Source organism: Branchiostoma floridae, chromosome 12, assembly GCF_000003815.2.
Source record: "Branchiostoma floridae strain S238N-H82 chromosome 12, Bfl_VNyyK, whole genome shotgun sequence".
NCBI lineage: Eukaryota > Metazoa > Chordata > Leptocardii > Amphioxiformes > Branchiostomatidae > Branchiostoma > Branchiostoma floridae.
In genome coordinates this window covers 18,637,817-18,658,792 of record NC_049990.1, presented here as the reverse complement: position 1 = coordinate 18,658,792, position 20,976 = coordinate 18,637,817, and the positions used below count along the sequence as shown (strand labels likewise).

General features: G+C 42.9%; 1 protein-coding gene across 1 annotated transcript in view; it reads right to left on the bottom strand.

The window, feature by feature from the left end:
* Positions 1-20,089, bottom strand: part of LOC118427108 — a 29,563-nt gene extending 9,474 nt beyond the window's left edge. The window contains exons 1-14 of the mRNA XM_035836744.1: positions 20,008-20,089; positions 15,755-16,135; positions 15,076-15,372; positions 13,174-13,464; positions 12,140-12,517; positions 10,389-10,531; positions 9,562-9,731; positions 8,691-8,857; positions 8,298-8,348; positions 7,295-7,678; positions 6,543-6,685; positions 4,532-4,713; positions 3,470-3,630; positions 2,567-2,950 (exon numbers count right to left, since the gene is read on the bottom strand). Of these exons, the coding sequence (XP_035692637.1) occupies positions 2,567-2,950; positions 3,470-3,630; positions 4,532-4,713; positions 6,543-6,685; positions 7,295-7,678; positions 8,298-8,348; positions 8,691-8,857; positions 9,562-9,731; positions 10,389-10,531; positions 12,140-12,517; positions 13,174-13,464; positions 15,076-15,372; positions 15,755-16,135; positions 20,008-20,089 (3,214 nt within the window). The remainder of the gene's footprint in view (positions 1-2,566; positions 2,951-3,469; positions 3,631-4,531; positions 4,714-6,542; positions 6,686-7,294; positions 7,679-8,297; positions 8,349-8,690; positions 8,858-9,561; positions 9,732-10,388; positions 10,532-12,139; positions 12,518-13,173; positions 13,465-15,075; positions 15,373-15,754; positions 16,136-20,007) is intronic.
* Positions 20,090-20,976: the final 887 nt, after the last annotated feature.

Below are 20,976 nucleotides of genomic sequence, written 5' to 3'. Positions count from 1 at the left end.
TGCTGATGGTCGATAAGTCGTCAGAAGGATGACGGCTGAGACACAACGATTACCGGTTTCGACGTTTTATCAAAAGTCTTCATCAGAATGACAAGCGAGTGGTACCCTAAGACCGTGGATATGGTGGAGGTATATTGATGACATCTTTGCAGTCTGGACCAGATCAGAAAAATAATTAAAGTCCTTCATCCAGGACCTTAACGAAGCCCACAGGACAATCAAGTTCACAGTGGAAACATCTAAAACCTCGATCAACTTCCTAGACGTCACAGTCATCATTTCGGAGGGGGAAATTACAACAGATCTCTACACCAAACCGACAGACAAGCACCAGTACCTACTCAGAAACTCTGCCCACCCCAAACACTGCAAGCAGGGGATTCCTTACGGTCAGTTCCTACGTCTAAGACGCATCTGCTCAAGTACACCCAGATTCAAGGAAAAGGCTGCAGAATTCCGGGAACACTTCCAGCAAAGGGGCTATGAAGAAGCCCTACTGGACGACGCCATCACATGTGCACAAGAACGCCCCTGCGAAGAAACACTGAAAGAAAAGAGGCCGACAGCACCACAAGAACGTACGGTCCTGGTCACCACATACAGTCCACACCTTCCGCCACTACAAACCATCATAAGAAAATACTGGCACATTCTCCAACTTTTCACAAGAACCAAGGAAGTATTCAAAGATTCACCACTGTTTGCCTGCCGCCGCAACAAAAACATAAAGGATGTCCTAGTAAGAGCCCAGATCCCGAAGGAGACCAAGAACTTCCTGAAAAAATTCACTTCTTTGGGTTCTTTCCCTTGCGGAAAAAACAAGTGCTCCACTTGTACTAGTACTCATGTCAAGAAGATCAACTACATGTACTTCGTAAGCCACCACACGGGCAAGCGTCACATCATCAGGGACCACATCAATTGCCAAAGCAAAAACATAATCTTATTCAATGCAAGAAATGCAGGCTACAATATGTCGGCAAGACCAAACAAACGTTGGCCAATAGACTGAATGGCCATCGTTCATCCATCAACAAGAAGAAGGACACTCCGGTCTCAGCCCACTTCAACCTCACAGACCACAGCATTGCAGACCTTCAAGTCCTTGGCATCGAAAAACTACGCTACACAGGAAATGAAGACACCACATGACAACGCCGCCTAATGATAAAAGTAGCGTGATGGAATCGCATACCCTCATTCAGCTGACAGAGGAATGCTCTGTTGATGTTACAGTCTCTTGGGGTCCATAGTCCTGTTTGCATATAATATCCTACACAGCCATGGGCATCACTACCCGGTGTACCGCCATGCCAGTTGGAATAGTCGGATGACGTCAGGGTTTGGCCATTCTCAAATACCCACTGGCCATCGCTGTTGGGATGAGTCAACCCAAGCCAGCGACCTCCCACTACTACTTCTAGATTATTGAGGAAAGTATTGGTGGCATCGTCCTTCGGCATGGCTAAAATGCCACCGTCTGCTGCACACCTCTGCTTTGCTTCATCACGTGGCTTAGCCCCCCTGAAGCTCTTGTAGCACACGCCGTTAAAACGAATGTAGTCTGCCACCCTACAATCTGTTTAAAAAAATAAAACAAAAATTACTGTTTACCTCTTGGTGTTAACACGGGTAGGTGACAGCGACTCTTTAGTGCCATGTTCTCGGTTGATTTTAACTGCAAAGTTTTAAAAATCCAGGGGCCCCGCTGTGCCCCAAAATAGCCCGGTACCAGGAGGGTGTCCCACGGGGCCAAGTTGGGACAAGCCCGTAAGTTAGTGCAGAACAACAGTGGGTAAATTACCCCGAGGTGGCCTTTTTCCAAAGGGACCGTAGTATGTCTGTGTTTCTGACATACACAGAAATGCAGACTGAGGTATAGTACAGGGCCCTTTTCGTTCCATACCATGTTCTGTTTTATGCTCTTTTTTTTTCCTCCAGGAGGGATGCTACTTTGGTCCATTTATGAGCATGATAGTGATAGAACGAACCCCTTTTACCAATGGTTCAGCTCGACTGCCAGTCATGTAGTGGGCATGGCACTGACTTCAGCTTGACACCGGTTGAATAACTTTTGAAAAATATTGCTGAGCCATAGGGAAAGCGTAGGGTCAGACCTAGATATAACGTTCCTTCATTTGCTCCACCTTCCTGACCACTTAGATTCCACAATAAAGGCAACTTACTTTTTTGTATTTGGCTAAACTTTTTTTCACTTGCACGCTCACATCAGTTTTGGGAATCCCAGAGTATCCCAGAGACAACATACTAACTTAAATCAACATGGCCTAAGACCAAACTCGCGGTTAAGGCCGCATGTAGCCAGTCACAAATGTGCAAATGAGATACTTATACATACATATAACAGTCACATGTAAACAAGCATTTTTTCACATAAGTAACTAATGTGTGAACCTAAAGACAAAGGTAAGCAGGTACATGTAGGTAGGTAGCTACATGTAAGTAGGTCACCACCTTCGCTCATCCTTCTTTATCGTCAGGCGAGGGTGATACATTGATTCTCTCATTACCAGTAAATAAAAGTGAAAGTGATGGAATCACTTACCCTGATTTAGCTGGCAGAGGAATGGTTTATTTTCAGTACAGGTTTTTGGGGCCCATTTTCTTGTCTCCCCATAAAATCCTGCACAGCCATGGGCGCTGATATCCGGTGTACCGGCACGCCAGTTGGAGAAGTCTGATGGTGTCAGGGTTTGACCATCCTCAAATACCCACTGGCCATCGCTGTTGGGATGAGTCAACCCAAGCCAACGACCCCCTACTACTTCTTCTAGATTAGCGAGGAAAGTATTGGTGGCATCGTCCTTCGGCATGGCTAAAATGCCCCCGTCTGCCGCACACGTCTGCTTTGCCTCATCCCATGTCACACGATCCCCAAAGCTCTTGTAGCAAATGCCATTAAAACGAACATAGCCTGCCACCATACAACCTGTTGAAAAAGCATACTATAATGTAGGATATTGGGGGTTTCTTTTACACAACCAGTAGAGTCATACCAGAGCTTCTGGTGTGCTGCTTCTACGGAAATGCCATCACCATTAATGACAGCCAAAAATTGACATTATCTTTTCCATCAATTGGTTAATGATATGTAAAAGGCATTTGTATCAAACATTACCGGTAACGTTAGTTAGGACAGTACACTTAAACCTTTTTCTCTTCAATGATTCAGAGTTTGGGGCAACATCATTTAAGTATGTAAAGATGTACCGACTAGTAGGGACATTCAAAAAGTAGGCAGCTTTCTTACACCAGTTAAATAGAAAATGCAGAAAGCATTGAACAATGATACTATTTGTTACAGTCATAATTGAAAAACATTTTGTGACGCAAGGTGTTCTACAAGCAAAGAATCATTTCTTTTTTTTAATACAAGCTGGAAAAACGTGACAAAAAGTGTGTATCAAGTCTGTAGACCTAAAACAAGTTTAAGAACTGGATAACGTACCACTATTCCAAGTGACGTAATTGGAGACAGTGGAGTAGAGAATAGCCGGGGCGTCACCGCTGGATGTCTGTTCCCACATTGTGCAAGTCCCAGCCTCGGCCACACTTAACCAACCACCAGCACTTTCACAGTCAGCATGGTTCCGACTGATGAAGAAACTCCTGAAGAAAAGAAACAAATATCGCATTATTTTTGCTGGCAAAGCAAGGGACCAGTGTCGCCGACCTAGCATGCCCGTAGCCAGGGGGGTTCGGGGGGTTCGGAAGAACCCCCCACATGATCAAAGGTCCGCTTTTTCACGCTAGAAGGTCCACTTTTTCATGTGAAGATTTTTTTCCAAAGGCATGACTGACTTGCATTTTTCACTGATAGACATTTCATTCAATCTTAGTGAGTCTATCAGCAAAATTTGCCTCGGAAAGTGCAGGAAATGGCTTTTCAGAGGGTCCAGATTTCAAAATTCCCCCGGACCTCCATTGCAAAGCCTCGCGCCTTTGGTATCGGACATGATGAAAATATGTTGGGGGAGTCGGCCTCAAAGACTTATGCCAAATGTCTTGTGTATTTCAATAGAAATGCCATTAAACTTAGCCAGCGAATTTTGCCCGTCAAAATGCAGGAAATGGCGTTTCAGAGGGTCAAAATTTAAATTTTTTTCGGGGGAGCATGCCCCCAGACCCCCCTAGACTAACCCCCCCCCCAACCAAAATCCTGGCTACGGGCATGCCTCTTCAGACAAATGTTGGATGTTGACCATCCCCTACATGACCTGGTCCCACCTTCCAGATCAACAGCCACGGAATACATGTACATGTATTGTATTCAGTTTTCGAATATCGGATCTGTGTTCAAGTATGCCTAGTTAGTATTAATGCGTCTTTACCGAAACAGGCACCTCCGACGTGTACATGTATACATGTATGTGGGGCTTAGGCATGGGGAAGGACAGTCAAAGAAGTTGCAAAAATTTTGAGCAGTAGTTTTGAATTTGCTTTGAAGAGGTCACCACCAAAGGCATTGAACAATTAAAACCATTTAAAAGTAAAATGCATTTTACTGTACCTTCGGCTGGATTCGGGGCTAGATTCATCCAGGATAGAAAATGTTTCTATCGCCTCTGTTTCCAGGTCGGTCCACGGTGACGAGATCAGGCGAGGCTTGGAGAACCAGCTGTACTTGTCCGTGTTTTGTCCGTTGAAGACAAGTTTAACATGCGCAGACATGGACTCCAACACAACCATCACCTAATAACACAATTGTAGCAAGACATTTTAAGGCCTCATGCACACCTTACATGATTGCAATATGATGACAAATAGAACTTTATCCATACCTATATGTATATGCTCCAAAGTGAAACTCAACTTGGGTTTGGTCAGAAAAAAAAGTAAATATAATGCTTCAACATATTTTTTTCATGTTGAACAACACAAAGAGTTATTACAACAGGTGTCGATGCCTGAAAAAATATGTCTCTTTTTTCAGACATATGACGTCAACACATCAAACAGGGTTCTCCCCAGAATTTTTTAGTATAGTGGAGGGGCTGGCAAAAATAACCCGCACCAAGGGTTCGCTTAAAAGGCTGGGCTGTCTACCAGGCCAGGCTACCTGGCCTGTCTACCTGGCCTGGCTATCACGTCAGGCTACTCAGATCCCCCTGTTCATAGCCCCATCATATGGCATTCAGCCAAAATAGCTGATTGACAGGCATAGTAATTGCTAATCTCCGACCCTGCAAGTGACCTGAGGTTAGCCTGTCCACCACTGGCTGGGCCCTTCGGGGAATGTGTCTGGGAGGCCTTCCTTGCAGCGTGTCAGGAACACAAGTACCAGTACTGTGTGTGTAAATGTGTGTGTGTACATGTATGTGTGTGTGTGTGTGTGAAAGAGAATGGGCTTGCCAGCAACAGAAATTTGTTTCTTTATTGAATATCTATCTTCTAGAACAGAAACGATCTCAGCTCGTGCAACAGGAAGGAAGAGCATAAATCACTGTACAATTTTTTGTGTCCAGGACAGAGCGCAATCCTCTCCTCCACTGCCAATAAATAATCTCTCCAACCCCCTTGTACAATTTGGAGTGGGGAAAGTACTGTAAACAGCACAAATTTTGGGACATGTCAAAGGATTTGAACCAAGGACCTCTGTTTTCTAGGTCTAACACCCTAAAGCATTTACCCAACACAGTACTCAGGTACAGTACTTGAATGTGTTCCTGACATGCTGCAAGGAAGCCCTACCAGACACATTCCCAAAGGGTCCAGCCAGTGGACAGGCCAACCTCAGGTCACTTGCAGGGTTAGAGATTAGCAATTACTATGCCTGTCAATCAGCTATTTTGGCTGAATGATGGGGCTATGAATGGGGGATCTGAGTAGCCTGACGTGATAGCCAGGCCAAGTAGACAGGCCAGGTAGCCTGGCCTGGTAGACAGCCCAGCCTTTTAAGCGAACCCCCCGCACCAACGCGCTGCGTTTTTCATGAAAATGGGTTCATTTTGCAATGACAGAGGGTGTCAAATACTACAAGTATAATATATTGTTGTGATTTCTTTGTTGTGAAGTGGCAAAACGACTATTGTTTTGATCATTGCTCATTCACAAGTTTTTCCAGACAATGCTGACTGGAAAAGTGATGCCACTTGGCACAAAAATCTGTGAATTGTCATTAATTTTAGCAAAACTAACAAAGAAAATGGGGAAGAAATACACTAAATTTGAAAAATAGTATAGTGGAGCTGGCTGAGAGTATAGTGGAGGGCCTCCCTTATTCCACCCTCTGGGGAGAACCCTGTCAAAGCTTGTCTGAAGTCCGCATCACCCCCTGTCTAGGTGGAGAGAACATTGACATGCCCTGATGTAGAGGGGACGGGGGGCAGTACTGACTTCCCACAAACTTTGACCCAGTGCTGACGTCACACGTCCGAAAAAATCATCGGTCAGACAGCTGAAGACGACCGAGAGATTCGGTCGAAAATTCCAGAAAGTGAAGTTTCTTGAGTTGGGGATTCCGAACAGTTTATCATGTAATTTATACAGTATCAACTCAGATGAACTTCATGCTAGCTTACCTTTTTGATGCCAAGTGACGCCCATAGATCTACAAGGTTGCTTTTGTAATGGAGGACCGGGGTGTCAGAGCTTGCATTCCAAGCATCATAGACTGTCTGTCCTGTACCAGGTACTGTTGCAAACACTTGTTGCCACTCAGATGCTGTAAAGAAAAAAAATAGAATTGAAACATAAAGATTATCATTTTCATTCTATTTTTGGCAACAAGAAGCCAAGCAAGAATCATAGGATGTTACAGTAACCTCATAATGATTCTATGAATCAGCCTAGTAAGTTAAAGCCCCACTATGTAACATAAGGACAATTTAGACAGTATAATTTCATACAATTTCTTTACGTTGTATTATTTAGTTCAACCCCATAGAATTGCATAGCAATATTCAGAAGGGATGTTACAACGTCATTGCCCCGGTGAAAATATTGTTTAAAAACTTCCTCTATACCAACACATTGCCACAGATGGCTGACCACTGACTTATCAGCTTCTTTTATCATAGCTGGTGTAGATTGTATTGTTTAAAGCTATTCCAAGATTTAACTTTCAGTTTGATACTTCTTATCTAAACTAAAACTGGATCAACACTTGACATCCTATAGACATCAGAGAAAATTGTTTCCTACTCACTGGGCCACCCCTCGCGGACAAAAAAAACTTGCAAATTGTTGACACAATTTCATCATGTCTTTTGAGAATGGGAGCAAACAGGCATGTTCCGGTGAGATATAAAGTCTACCACCGTGAAACGCTTACCTGGTACTTGGCAGATGAAGCCATAGGAGTTAGAACATTGTACATCAGCCCACTGGTAGTTGGAACCTTTAAGTAGGACAACACATTCCTCGCTCGCAACATTTGGTTCATTCTCTGCCCAATGACTAAAGCCGACCAGTTCACTCCCATCGCTCCATTTCCAAGTGTTACCGTCGGCCGTCAAGCCGATGTAGTAATGTACTCCAGGATTTCCTTGCCTCGCTAGGTAGGAAAGTAGACTGCTGGTAGCATGGTCTTTGGGCATCGCTAGATGGCCACCTTCATTGTTACAGTGAGTCTGGGCATCCGTGTACTGTTTTTCATCGGTGAATATCTTGTAGCATGCCTCGGTGAACGGTGTATAGCCATCCGGACAGTGCTTGACTGTAAAAATGAACATTAGACTGGTGCAACATCAATATTGTGGGGATTTATATGGTTAAGAAAAATAAACAGACGAAAGCTCTTAATATTTTTTGTAAAGTTACTGCAAGTTCAAGAGAATCTTTAACTAATATGACTGTACGTGCTGCCAATTGCTATTGCAATTTGGAAAAAAGGGACCCCTTCGGGTAGAGAAAGGACTCATAAACTACATACGAGAGCAATATTTTTGCCATGTATTGTCAGTCTTGAAAGATTTTGTGAGGCTCATATTGTTGCACTGTCAGACAGTCAACAAGGCACACACATACATACAACATGTAGACATACAAAATGTACAGACACACACATAGACAAAACAATGGTTGAGACGAGCACTGTTTACAAGTCAGGGATCTTCACCTTTGACATACTTATTCCTGCACATGCGTATTCAGATTGGTGAACATGCTTATTTCTGATAATGCACAGAAAGTCAATATGAATTCTTATGATAACACTCAATGCCTCACAAGATGAAAAACAATCATATCAGCTCTTTTGGCATTTTTTCATCCTAACATGATCTTACAATTACATTGTACGTACATTGTATTCTATTACATTATTTCAAACTTACCGGTCGTGACGTAGATGACCATACGATCGGCTCTCCCAACTGTAGAGTCGCCTGGAATGATAGAATAGGTAAACATAAGATGATTCTCCCATTCAAGAGATACATGTATCAACAACTCAAAAATCATGACCATAGCATGTCCAGAACACAGGATATCAAAACCGGAAGTTCCAACGCAGCACCATAACAAGCTGCTAGAGGGCCTACAATCTGCCAGCATATAATCCAAGCATTTCAGTGTCTTATAAAGATCTGCAAACATACCAAATATCAAAGCAAATCCATATGTTCTCTATATATAGTTAACTTGCGGACAGATGGCAGATGCCATGACAAACAAATTTGAACAGCAGTCACTACAATAAACCCGTTTCACGTAGGTAACAAAAATACCTGCACTCCAAGCAACGTTGTTAGTGGCAGTGGAGTAGAGAATGGCCGGAACGTCATCGTTGGGTGTCTGTTCCCACGTACAAGTAGCAGACGTTCCACCCTCAGCCAAACTTAACCAACCACGGGCGCTTCCACAGACAGCATGATTCCGACTGATGAGGAAACTCCTAAAGGATGTCATGAAAAAGGTATGACTTTTAAAGAACAAAGAGATTCTTTTTTCATAACCCATACTTCATTTCCACCGACATTATGTCGTGGCATTGTTAGGCAGCTACACATGTAGGTGTTGATGCTTACAGATGTTGTCACAATCATAGTAAAACCAGGATTGTGAACTGAGAGTTTGAGTGATGTACCACCCTGATGAAACTATTCACAGATGTATGAAGTTTACCAATTTATTTCTTTATTGAGCTATTTAAACTGTAACAGTTTATTTCTTGTTCTGTCTCAGCACCAGCAAATTGTAATTTCTCCACACAAATAGTGACACTGATTACAGAAGTACAGTGGCTGCTGTCTGAAACGTCTGACCATTTCCAAAATCATATCCAGCTGCTTGAGTTACCATTACCTTGTGTATCTTAGTAGAATTAGTAGAATTGACTGTCATTAATATTCTCGAAGAGGACTGTTCAACCACAGTCGACACTGTAGGGCTGATATCAATTAAGATTTTACCATGTTCAATGTTGACCGAAGGAGGCCATATACAGCATATCGAGCATATCCTATCACCTGGATGACCAACCTTCATCAACGTCTCCATCCAACAACTACATGTATGCCTTTAAAAGAAGTTCAAGAAATATTACATTGATTTATTCAACAGCTGATACTACACTGAGAGATCTAGCCCATGTTGTACCTTTGACTGGGTTCGTCGTGGATGGAAAATGTGTCTATTGGCTCAGTGTCCAGATCAGTCCATGGTGATGAGATCAGGCGAGACTTGGAGAACCAGCTGTACTTGTCGGTGTTTTGTCCGTCGAAGGTCAGCGTAACATCCCCAGATGTGGACTCCAACACGACCTTAACCTAGAACATACAATTCTCTGAAGTTAGTTCAGAGTTTTAGCACCATTTTATAAGCTATCAGAAATGTACTCCGTATCACCTTTTCATTACTAGTGCCATCTAGTGCCAACATATGCGAGATCCAACCGATATGTTGCATATCTAGTGCGAATAAACATAACGTTATCAACAGAAGTGAATGCTGTAGACAGTCTCTTACTAACTGAAGCATTGTCCGATACATGTATCTAGAAATAAATCATTCACTCAACCATTCATTCATCCATTTATTCATCCAATCATGCGCATGTTGATTGACATCTACATTTACATTTTGTACCAGGGTGCAGGAAAACCCACATCATTTCCTTTATACCTATCCCCAACAGTGTTCGTTCAGACGATTGTAATGCCAGGCGCTGGTCCTTCCCCTTTAATGTGCTCGAGGCATGTCCTCGAACACCACACCCCCACTTTGTGTCCTTTCCAAAAGACAGGTGCAGCCCCAACTGAGATGACCTACCCAGGTTTGAACCATATATATATTAGTCTCCTAAGTGATTGTAATCAGAAGCTCAACTGAAAGGCTGTTAGCAATTGAGCTACTGGGGACATCCCTTTCTACCAGAGTAGATGCTAATATCGTAGGGGTGCGTTGAGTGATATTGGATAACTTGCCTTACTGATGCCCAGGTACGACCACAGCTCAACAAGGGGGCTTTTGTCGTGCTGGACCGCGGTGTCAGAATCCGCACTCCATGCATCGAAGACTTTCTGTCCCGTACCACGTGCTGTTGCGAACAGCTGCCGCCACTCAGAGGCTATGGAGGAAAAAAAAGACGTTCAAAGACAGGAGAACCTTGTTTTCTTTAGATATCCCCATCTTCAAGGTACAATGTACCACCGGAGCATGGAAATGGAAATTATAGCTGAATAAATACTTATAGACTCTTTTTTATTTCCACCGAACTTTTGGTGAATGTCTGTCACCTTTCTCAGGGCAGCCCTGACTGGTTCACATTGCACTTGAGCTATATATAGGTGTCACTGCTTAAATATGTGGTTCCAAACATAAGTATGTACATAATTATCATATGCTGTGATTGTTTTACACAGTGTCATGTTCACACTGTGCCCCAGTCAGAACTGCCCTGAGGAAGTTGACAGTCACAGAATTGTTGGCGGAGCTAAAGAGATGTTTGTGTAAAAGAGGAGCCTCTTTATTCAGTGACTTACCAACCTGATGAAACTATTCACAGATAAGTCACCCATATACCTAGGTGTTACGTTAACAACTGGGCTGAAGTGGAGTGTCCATGTTAACAAATAACAACCAAGGCTAAACAGACATTGGGAGTGATCAAACACAACTTGTGGGCATGCCCAGCCAGGGTAAAATCACTTGCTTACACATCACTGGTAAGACCTAACCTTGAATATGCTGCAACAGTATGGGATCCGTATACAAAGAAAGACAAAGATAAACTTGAAAGGGTACAGAACCAAGCTGCCAGATTCTGTACAAACAACTATAACAGGGATGCTAGTATGTTACCAAAATGAAAACAGATCTGCAGTGGACATCACTTGAAGACAAAAGGAAAAGGTCTAGACTTTGCATGATGTACAAAATGACCAATAAACTGGTGGACGTACCGACTGATAAGTATCTAATACCAGCTCAAAAACGAACAAGAAACAGCCATGACTTCAAACACAAGAGTTACCAACCTAGGATTGATGTGTTCAAAAATTCGTATTTTCCCAGAACTATCGTAGAGTGGAATTTGTTATCACCAAGCACAGTAGGGGCAACTTCTCTGAATAGCTTCAAAGAACGCCTGCAGATAGATGTGCAAAAGTTAGGTGTGCAATATAACCAGCTGCTGCCGTGCCGCGTGCCTGCAAAGCTGGTGTGTTACGCCGAACGGCGGTTATACCGGCTATATAGATACAGATACAGATACAGAAGTTAATGTTAAAGCTGTTAGTATGACATCTGCTTTTATGTGTCTGTGAAGCATGATAATTATAAAATGTTGGAAAGGCTTGATGGTACTTATGCAAGGATGTTAAGGGTAATGTGTGATACACCATGGTGGAAACATATTACAAATAGTCAGCTATATGGATCGTTACCAAATTTTACATCTGTTGTTTAACAACAAACAACGCCGACTACTCCTTGCTGGCCATGTGGCTCGTAGTAGAGAGCCAGTTGGCAAACACTTGTTCTGGACACCTGTTTTCTCTAAGAAACGTGTTGGTCACCCAAGGCTAACTTTGAAGAAGCTTATTGACTTAGAAACAGGACTGGATGGTACGGAACTCCTCGCAGCGATGAATGACAGACTGTACTGGAAGTTGAACTTCACTTCTTCCACATCATCATGAGGATGACATATGATGATGATGATGGAAATGCTTACCTTGTGGTACTTGACAGATAAAGCCGAGGTTCTGTGAACACGTGATGTCAACCCAGTTGCGGTCGCTGTTATACTTCACACAGTCCTGACCATCTGGCTCTCCAGTCTTCCAGCTACTGAAACTGCCCAAGTCACTTCCATCCTCCCATCTCCAACTGTCAGTGCCGGTGACTCGTTTCAAACCAACGAAGGACCCTGCAGCCTTTTCTCTCTCCAACAGGTACTCGAGTAGCTGGTGGGTTGCTTCGTCTTTGGGCATCGCCAGGCTGCCACCCTCATTGTTGCAGTGTGTCTGTGCGTCCGAGTGCGTTTTTGTGTCGGGAAATACCTTGAAGCAGTCCTCGGCAAATAACGTATAGCCATCGGGGCAGCGCTCGTCTGTAGAAATGGAAACACCGATTAGAGACATATTTGTAGGTCTAACATTGAGGGAAAAGAGGTTTACTTCATACATCAGGAAGTGAGAGACGAAAGAAGGTCTATTTGAGAATCCTGTAGGCAACTTTTTTGCCAATTTACAACATGTATCTAATTCTCGGAGCTCATTGCTTAATCATTTGGATCAGTAACATTTGACCATTTCTGTGCTGCTACCACAGATTTATAATATACATCCCCATTGGTTGTGCTTTGCTGTTGTATAAAACATTTAGGTCAGAAATACACCAAACCCATAAAAAATACTACACAATGTCATATACATGCATTGTGTGTGCATTCCCCATATATATGATTTCAGCAGGTGGGATTTAACCATAATGTTTACAAGCTTTACAAGTACCATTGCATTGATTGTTGCCTGTATTTATAATATCCATATATCATAGAGAAGGAAAAATTGGGGTGGAGGGCCATCAAAAAAAATTTTGGGGGGTGGGGAGAGGGCCATTGAAAACATGTGAACCGGGGGAGGGCCATGGAAAAATATTTCTACTGGACCAGCTTTGCACCAGCCCTCCCCCGGTAAATATCGACTATCATTTATAGAAGTTGAGCTGCTACCAATTAAGACATGTATAAATCCTTTATCTTACCGTAAACGATTTCGTAGACATCATTGGCATCCGATGCTCCTTCTCCGTTAACACAGTTATCAGCCAACCCGTGCAGTTGGTACGTTCCCATCGCTGTTGCTGATGAGCCACACTGACCCCCGTCCAGGATGGCAAACATGGGGAACCCCCGTTCCCTGGCCACCCAGTAACACTTCTCGATGGGGTTGGCGCGAGTTTGGTAGTCTCCATCCAGGCGGGGGTCCGTCAATTCCAGACTCGGGATCGCCTTAGGGCTATCCTCACCCCAACAGCCGATACTTCTGTATGGGACTACACAAAGTTAAGAAATATACAGTTAACATAGAAGAAACTTTATTGACACAAATTAGTAGGGTAATGAAAACAGAAATAGAGTAATAGAATAAATCTTAAGATTCTATTGTTGAAACCATACCAAAAGGATACCAAACTTGAATCTCTGATTTTCATACAATCATATGCGTTTATTTTAAATATGACTGTCATTATCTTTTCTATTAACAAAGTGATATTTTATTTGTTCACCTATCTTAGCATTGTGAGACCTGTCAAGTCTGTCTTGATATCATATATAAGTCAAATGTACTTCTGGTATCGTTAACAGTTACTACGTAGTTACCCCAAAACATCATTCCCTCCTAAACTTGCTACAGTGTTGCCTAGCGTTGCATATCATCCCTTCTCAAAAACTATTCGTCCTGCACTCATCTTTTGTATCCTTTGTCACTAAACAACAAGAAAACTACTTGCTTTTTCCCAAAGCTTAAAGAGCTATAAAGGGTATACAAGAAAGACAAAGTTGTCAATGTGGATCACCAAAAATCTAAAATAAGGTGGTTGCAAGACCACCACTTGACCATTCTGAAGGACAAGCTGCAGCTGCAGAAATCAGCTGACAGAAGACGAGAACCAATCAGAAGAAAGTTAGGATCCCCCCATTCAACCGCTGCTTTTTGGTGAATATGGTCACTACCCCAACCTTGAGTTGTATGCACAAAGCATTTGCAGGTCCCCATGAATCATCCAACCCAGACTTGATAGCTTGTGTTACAAATCCCCAACGTCCAACACAAATCTTCACATTTAGTAATTAACCTTAGCATGTGTTGGCATCCGTCTGTCTCGGAAGACAATGGTAGGTAGACCGGTTTAAGGCGACCCGTCTCCCTGGCCTGCACTTGGGTTTTTAAGGTGAAGGAGGGGTGTGCACGTCCTTCTCCACCCTCTTGTCCACTGGCGCACTAGTCCTACAGGGGCAACTGTATGCAACGTGTAAGACAGCCCCAGCAGATGCAGGTTTGTTGTTTGGAGTTTTCCGTCTCCTAGGAGGACTTCCGACCAAGGATGCAAGGGGTTCCTCCTACCCCTGACTCATGTGTCATGGCGGGTGCGTCATGCCCGAACATGCCCCTATGGCCTGTCACCACCACAAAGGCCTGTCACTGCCACTAGCCGCAGCTATGTAGTCATTTACACCTGAGTTAGGTGAGGAAAGTCGTGTAAAGTGCCTTTCCCAAGGGCACAAGATCGGTGACACGGCAAGCGGATTTGAACCCGGGACCTCTCGGGCCTGAGACCAACGCGCTCTTCACATTTAGTAATTAACCTTCGCATGAAAGTTCATGCAAAAAATGAAATGTTTTCCAACTCAAGGAATGTCACTCGCCGAAGTTTAATCTACCGGCACCTGACCCAAGAACTCAACCGAGACAGGCGCGGTACCAACTACCGACAAACTTTGACCCAGTGCTGACCTCACATGTGCAGAGTGTTAACAGTGCTCGGGTCAGATAGCTAAAGATGACCGAGAATTTCTGTCGGAAATTCCGTTGGGAGACATTCACTGAGATGGACAGCAGTTAATTTTTCTAATTACATGTAGTAATTAATTAGTTTCCTCACCACGTATGATTCTATAGACTTCATTTGCCCATGAGCCGCCCTTCCCATCTTCAGCACATGCGGTGGACGGTCCATGCTTCTTGTAGGCCTCTCCTCCCGGTGCAGACGACCAACACTGGCCCCCGTCTTGAACACCGAAAACTTGGAACCCACGGGACTTGACCACCCGGTAACACTTCTCAATGGCGTTCAGCCGAGAGTGAAAAGCTCCATCCAGTCGGGGATCTGTCCCTTCCAGATTGACTGGAATGGCGCGATCACCACTGTCAGTCCAACATCCAAGCCTACCGTAGGGACCTGAAGGGCACAGGACATTACTGGCAATCTGCTCAATGGCAATAAATGTAAAAATATGCAAGTTCATGGTGTCTATCCATGAAGATTCCAGGTCATAACAAGTCCATAAATACAAGTATATCATTAAACCGAACACAGAAGTGTACAATATTTAGTACACATTTCGACATCATCTGTTCTGTTTACAGAGTGTGAAATGAAAATTTCTTAAGTCACTGGAATGTGTTTATTGCCCAAATGTAGGAGCTCAAATTTCATGTCCCTTGCCAGCAGTAAACCAAAGAAAGGCTGGGTCGACACATTTTTGCTAGGGTTGGCCAGAATTGGCCGAATCATACAAAAAAAATGTAAGATACATGTGCTTATAAGATATAAAGCATACCTTCATCCATCTGACATATGAAGCCTTGGATTTGGCTGCATAATTTATCATTCCATTTGCCAGTTTCTTCAATTACGACACAGTGTTGTCGACCGCCAAAATTGTTTGGCTCATCGTCAGCCCAGTTGGCATATCCAGTTGACGACAGAGTTCGGCCATCCTCAAATACCCACTGCCCTTCGCTGTCGATGTCAGTTAACCCAATCCAGCGAACTGCATCTGCCAGAGTGCCGAGAAAAGCGTCGATGGCTCTGTCCTTCGGCATGGCCAACAGCCCGCCGTCTGAGGCACAAGTCTGCCGAGCCTCATCGTATGTCTTCTCCTCAGCAAAACTCTTGTAGCAAACTCCGTTAAGACTGGCATAGCCTGATATTGGACACACTGTGGAGGAGGAGAATTTCTTAAGTCACTGGAATGTGTTTATTGTCTATTTTCACATGAAAAACAAGTCTACTCATTGCAAATGGTAAAAAGGAATATGCAAGGGAAATCATAAAACTCCAAGTTTTTTTCTAGGTTTTCCCCTTGACTCGTTTGAAGATTAAAGGAAGAAATGGTCTTGATAATTACTACTAATAATTAATCATTAAAAAAACATAAGTAATTAAGATCTAGTAAAATATAAAGCATATTGTTGTAGATACAAAGGAAAAACAACCAATGAAATAATACAATACTGACCAAAACAGCCGGTCAAAAGGGTACAAGTACTACAACAACAAGCCCAGTTACAATTGACATAATGCAAAAGCTTTTGGCCCTGTGAACCACCTACTTCATTTTTGTAGTGCTAAGCTACCAGAAGTTTGCTAAACCTAAGGCCTTGTAACTTCAACTGTTCCTTCCTTACCACCAAGGAGCAAAGGATCATTCACAACGTAACTGAATGCGGAGTGGAGGACAAAGTCATGTTGTGTACCACAGGGTGTCATCCTGGGACCCCTCTTATCTTTGGCTCTTTAAATATTGTATTGACAGTGCTAGCCAGAACACATCCTGAATTTGTCAGTGATCTACATATTACAAGTCAAAATATTCCAACAGCTTCCATCATCCAAACAGTAGACAACCACCTTAAACAGTTGGACAATATCACAAAACACGAAAGTCCATCCCAAATAGTGCAAGTAATCCAGTCAGTATATGGGACTTCTTTAGGTGAAAAGGCAATGCTGACTGTCTTTAAAAAGGTATCAATAATTGATGTCTTTGTTGAAAGGGTGGCTTTGGGCAACAAAAACTACTTTAATTGGCTATGTGGTCTGGTTAATAGTACAATACCCCCTTTCCACTGAGGTGGCGACCATCCATTGAGAGGCCCAAAATCTTATTCATAGGAGTTGAAATGAAATTTATTGATGAAGAAGCGTTTTTTGCGGACTTCAAATCATACCTTTACTTTGTGGATCATAATCCAATCATAGAGTCATAAGTCATACAAATCCAGCTTAGTCGCTCTGTGTCCATTCAGTGGTAAAGCCTACTAAAGGTTACTACCCTTTAAGCCCCCTTTTGAGACCATATAGGCAGTGGATTGTTGCCCACTGTGTCTAGTATTGGGAGGTGGAGTCCAACCGTCTCCTTCCACTGCCTTTTACCTCCCTAACCGAAGTCAGGTACCCATTTTTACACTTGGGTGAAGCAAGGAGGTTAAAATTAACCTCCTTGGGTGAAGCGAGGAAAGACATATAAAGTGTCGTTGATGTAGGTTAGACATCCAGGTAATAAGATACGCCAAAAAGTTGTACGCTGTAACTACTTTTTTGGCGTAACATATAAAGTGCCTTTTACAAGAGCACAAGATTGGTAGCATGACAGGATTGGAACTCAGGACCTCTGACGTCTGGGTCAAACGGAACACTCTGCTTGTGCACTACATGACACCACCATCCAATGTTGCCAAAGCTGAGCCAGTCAGAACATTGCTGGTGGGAGGGGTGCACATGCATGGAGAAAACCACTGGAAGATTGGGAAATATCCATGGACTCTGGGAAATATGGACTCTGGGAAATATGGACTCTGGGAAATATGGACTCTGGTATAGCTTGCCATATATGAAGACAGGTCTGTGTCGACAATGGATATATTTCATAGCAAGGCAATAGTGGGCAGTTACAAGAAACGCGGAGGTAAAGTTACGACATCTGTGTTTACTTCAACGAGCATGTTTGTCAGTACAGTCAAACCTGCCTATAACAGCCACTCAAGGGACTGGAAAAATGTGGCCACTATAGACAGGTGGCCACTGAAGAGAAAATGTTGATCAACTGACCACAAGCAATAACTTACACATGATGTCAGTACCCACCAATTTTTCTCACCAAGTTTCACCAATGGGAAAATTCCAAGGGACCAACAAAAAGTGGCCGCAAATACTGGTTTGACTGTATCGTTAAAACAGCCCCAAGTTGATTCAACAGTCTGTTTCCAAAAACAGTTTTCGACCATCGTATAAAGCATAACGTTACAAAGCCGCTGCAACATGAGCAAATAGCGTGCCGCTAATTGCAAAAATATATCAGGAAACGGTCGTAGTCAATTTTAAAGTCAAAGAAGAATATGACAGAACAAGAATGAAGAATCTATATTGCTTCGCATACTATACTCTGTGTGATAAGCCAATTGTTCAAACTTCCTTACCACTTAGATGACAAATTTTGGCTTAACTTTTTTTCCTTTGCACGCTGGCATCAGTTTTGGAGTTCCCAGTGGATGTCATCCATATAATCAAATCAAGATGGCCTTGTTTACGTCAGATAGGCTCGAAGATTCCCGCTGTTCAAAGCAAGGAGGTTAAAAAATGAACCTCCTTGGTCAAAGTCACCAGTTAGTGTTGGTGAGGGGATTTCTTACCTTACCTTACCTTGAGTTAAGTTAAACACAGATTGAGCAACGTCCTTGGTTTGAGATACTAGTAGTTTGTGGGGCTTTCTAAGAGTCAGGATAAGAACTCATCTGAATGCTGTGAATCGAAAACATGCTAACACATGGGGAGGGGGCAGCTACTTAACCAGCTCTTTCTTGAGAAGTCTTGGACTCTACTCGCGTGCTTCGATATCCTTGTCTTGACTGTATCGAACTGCTACCGCCGTACAAATGTTGAGATAGACGAGATATTACTAGTAGTAGTACTCTTCTTCACGAGTTTCCATCACACTTTCCTACAAATTAAAAAGCCCGGCTGTTTCACACACACAACGCATGCGTGTGGAACGGTCCATCTTCACCATAGGGGTGTACCAACACCATCCTTTGAGATGATCACCAAACACAAGAATCCGTTCAGTGCGCCTCTAAACCTTTCTGTCTTCCTCCCTGCATGGACGGTTCCCTGCATTATGGTTTTGGCTTGTCCCTACAAGTTCCTATTAACGTCCTTGGTCCCTATAACGGTGACACGTGACTTTATCACTTCAGTTTTCTTCACTGTCAGTTAGGAGGTCTTTGCACGGACCGGTGTCTGTCTCTAGATCTATTCCATACGTCAGCCTTTGCGATGCGCTCTCGATATGTGCTGCCTAGAATCTTTCTGAAGCTATAATTTCGTCTCTGTTGTCTGTCTTCTTCTCATCTGTTTTGCTGTTCTGGTCTCACAAATGTTAAGGAATATAGAGTTGACCGGGGAGCGCATCAGAACAACAAACAACCAAACTAAAGTTAACGTCATGTGCTTTAAATTTACCTTGCCAATAGTTTCAACCAAGGATTTTTAACCTCCTTGTTTCAACCTTTTGTTTTCGGACCTAAACCCCAGAAAAACACATAACTCGTGCCTACACACATAAACGACAAGCATTACATCATGCGCTCTTGCTAGTAAAGCAACAACAAAATATTCAAAATATCTTAAGGACATAAGGATAATCAAGCGGAATTTGAATGCGTTTACATCCAGCAAAGGAAATGCTTTCAAACCGTTGATATCTATGACATTAGTATTATTGCAATGCATTGGTGTGGGATCCGTATACTTCACAAAGAAATGTAACGGTATGCTAAAGATGAAGTAAAATATGCCTCGATGTATGTTCATTTTGCATGCATGAAATAAAAACCATAACCGCAGCAATGACAGCATCGAGGACATCAAAGTATATCTTTGCTTCTACACCATGAAACAATAAAACCTTTGATATAGATATTCTACAACCAACGACGACGAAAGGGCGTCTACCGCAGCTAGAAAGCAGGCTAAAATTTCCACGCAATTTTTTGTCGTCTGTAATATGTCAGATAGTGATAAAAACGTTACCTCCTTCTGTCGTCTGCGTTGTCATGGCGACCAGGAGTATCCATGTCCGAAGAAGCGGGAAACTGACGAGCGGAGGATCCATGTTTTTACCGAATCCCCGCCACATTTCTGTCAGTAACACAGTTAGCCCATACTGTGTGTCTCAAACTATGCACATTCTGACAGAGTGGCGTCTTTTCACTCATACGCAAAGATACAATCATTTAGGCGATACCACATACCACCTCGCGGGGAGGTTTTTGCATTCGCAAATTTATCATATGCTTGCGACGCTTTTACCTCGTCTGCGCTCATGCCACATCTTAAATCTGGGCAAATGGTACATGATTTTTAGATTATAGTTTTGTTTAAAAACCGTGACCTGAAACGTACGTAAGTCGTGGTAATTATATAACACCCCTTGCTACACTTAACTCAACCGTCCGTTTTCCGCGACCTCTTTCTTCTTTACCATACAAACGAATATAAAACGTTCATGCTACCAATTACCTTCTCACAACACTTCTTTGTTCAATTTTAATGTTGTTCTTTTTGAAAGCGATGCCGGAAATCCTTCGTAACAACAAATGCTGTGGCCTTTGCAAGTTCCATCTTTTACGGATTATGAACATAGATAGAAGTCTTTTCAGTTGATAGCAAGTGAGCTAAAGCGAATTCATTAATATTATATTAGTTGCGTCAGAGACCACCGTTTCCATGCATTGACTAACAAAATGCATTAATGAAGGATTAGTCAATTCTTTTCACAGTTTCCATTCCATGGTCTCGGACCTGAATGACACAAAATCCAGCAATTCAGTTTCTCATTTAATATTCATGGGGAAAGCCCACCTGACTTGTTATCATCTGATGTGTAGGTCGCAAACGATAATTAGCTTTTTTAGTGACCCTATTCACGAGCTGACATTTCTACTTAAGGAATTCATGACTTGAAAGTACGGATAAGTACTGGCCGCTACATTCTCTTCA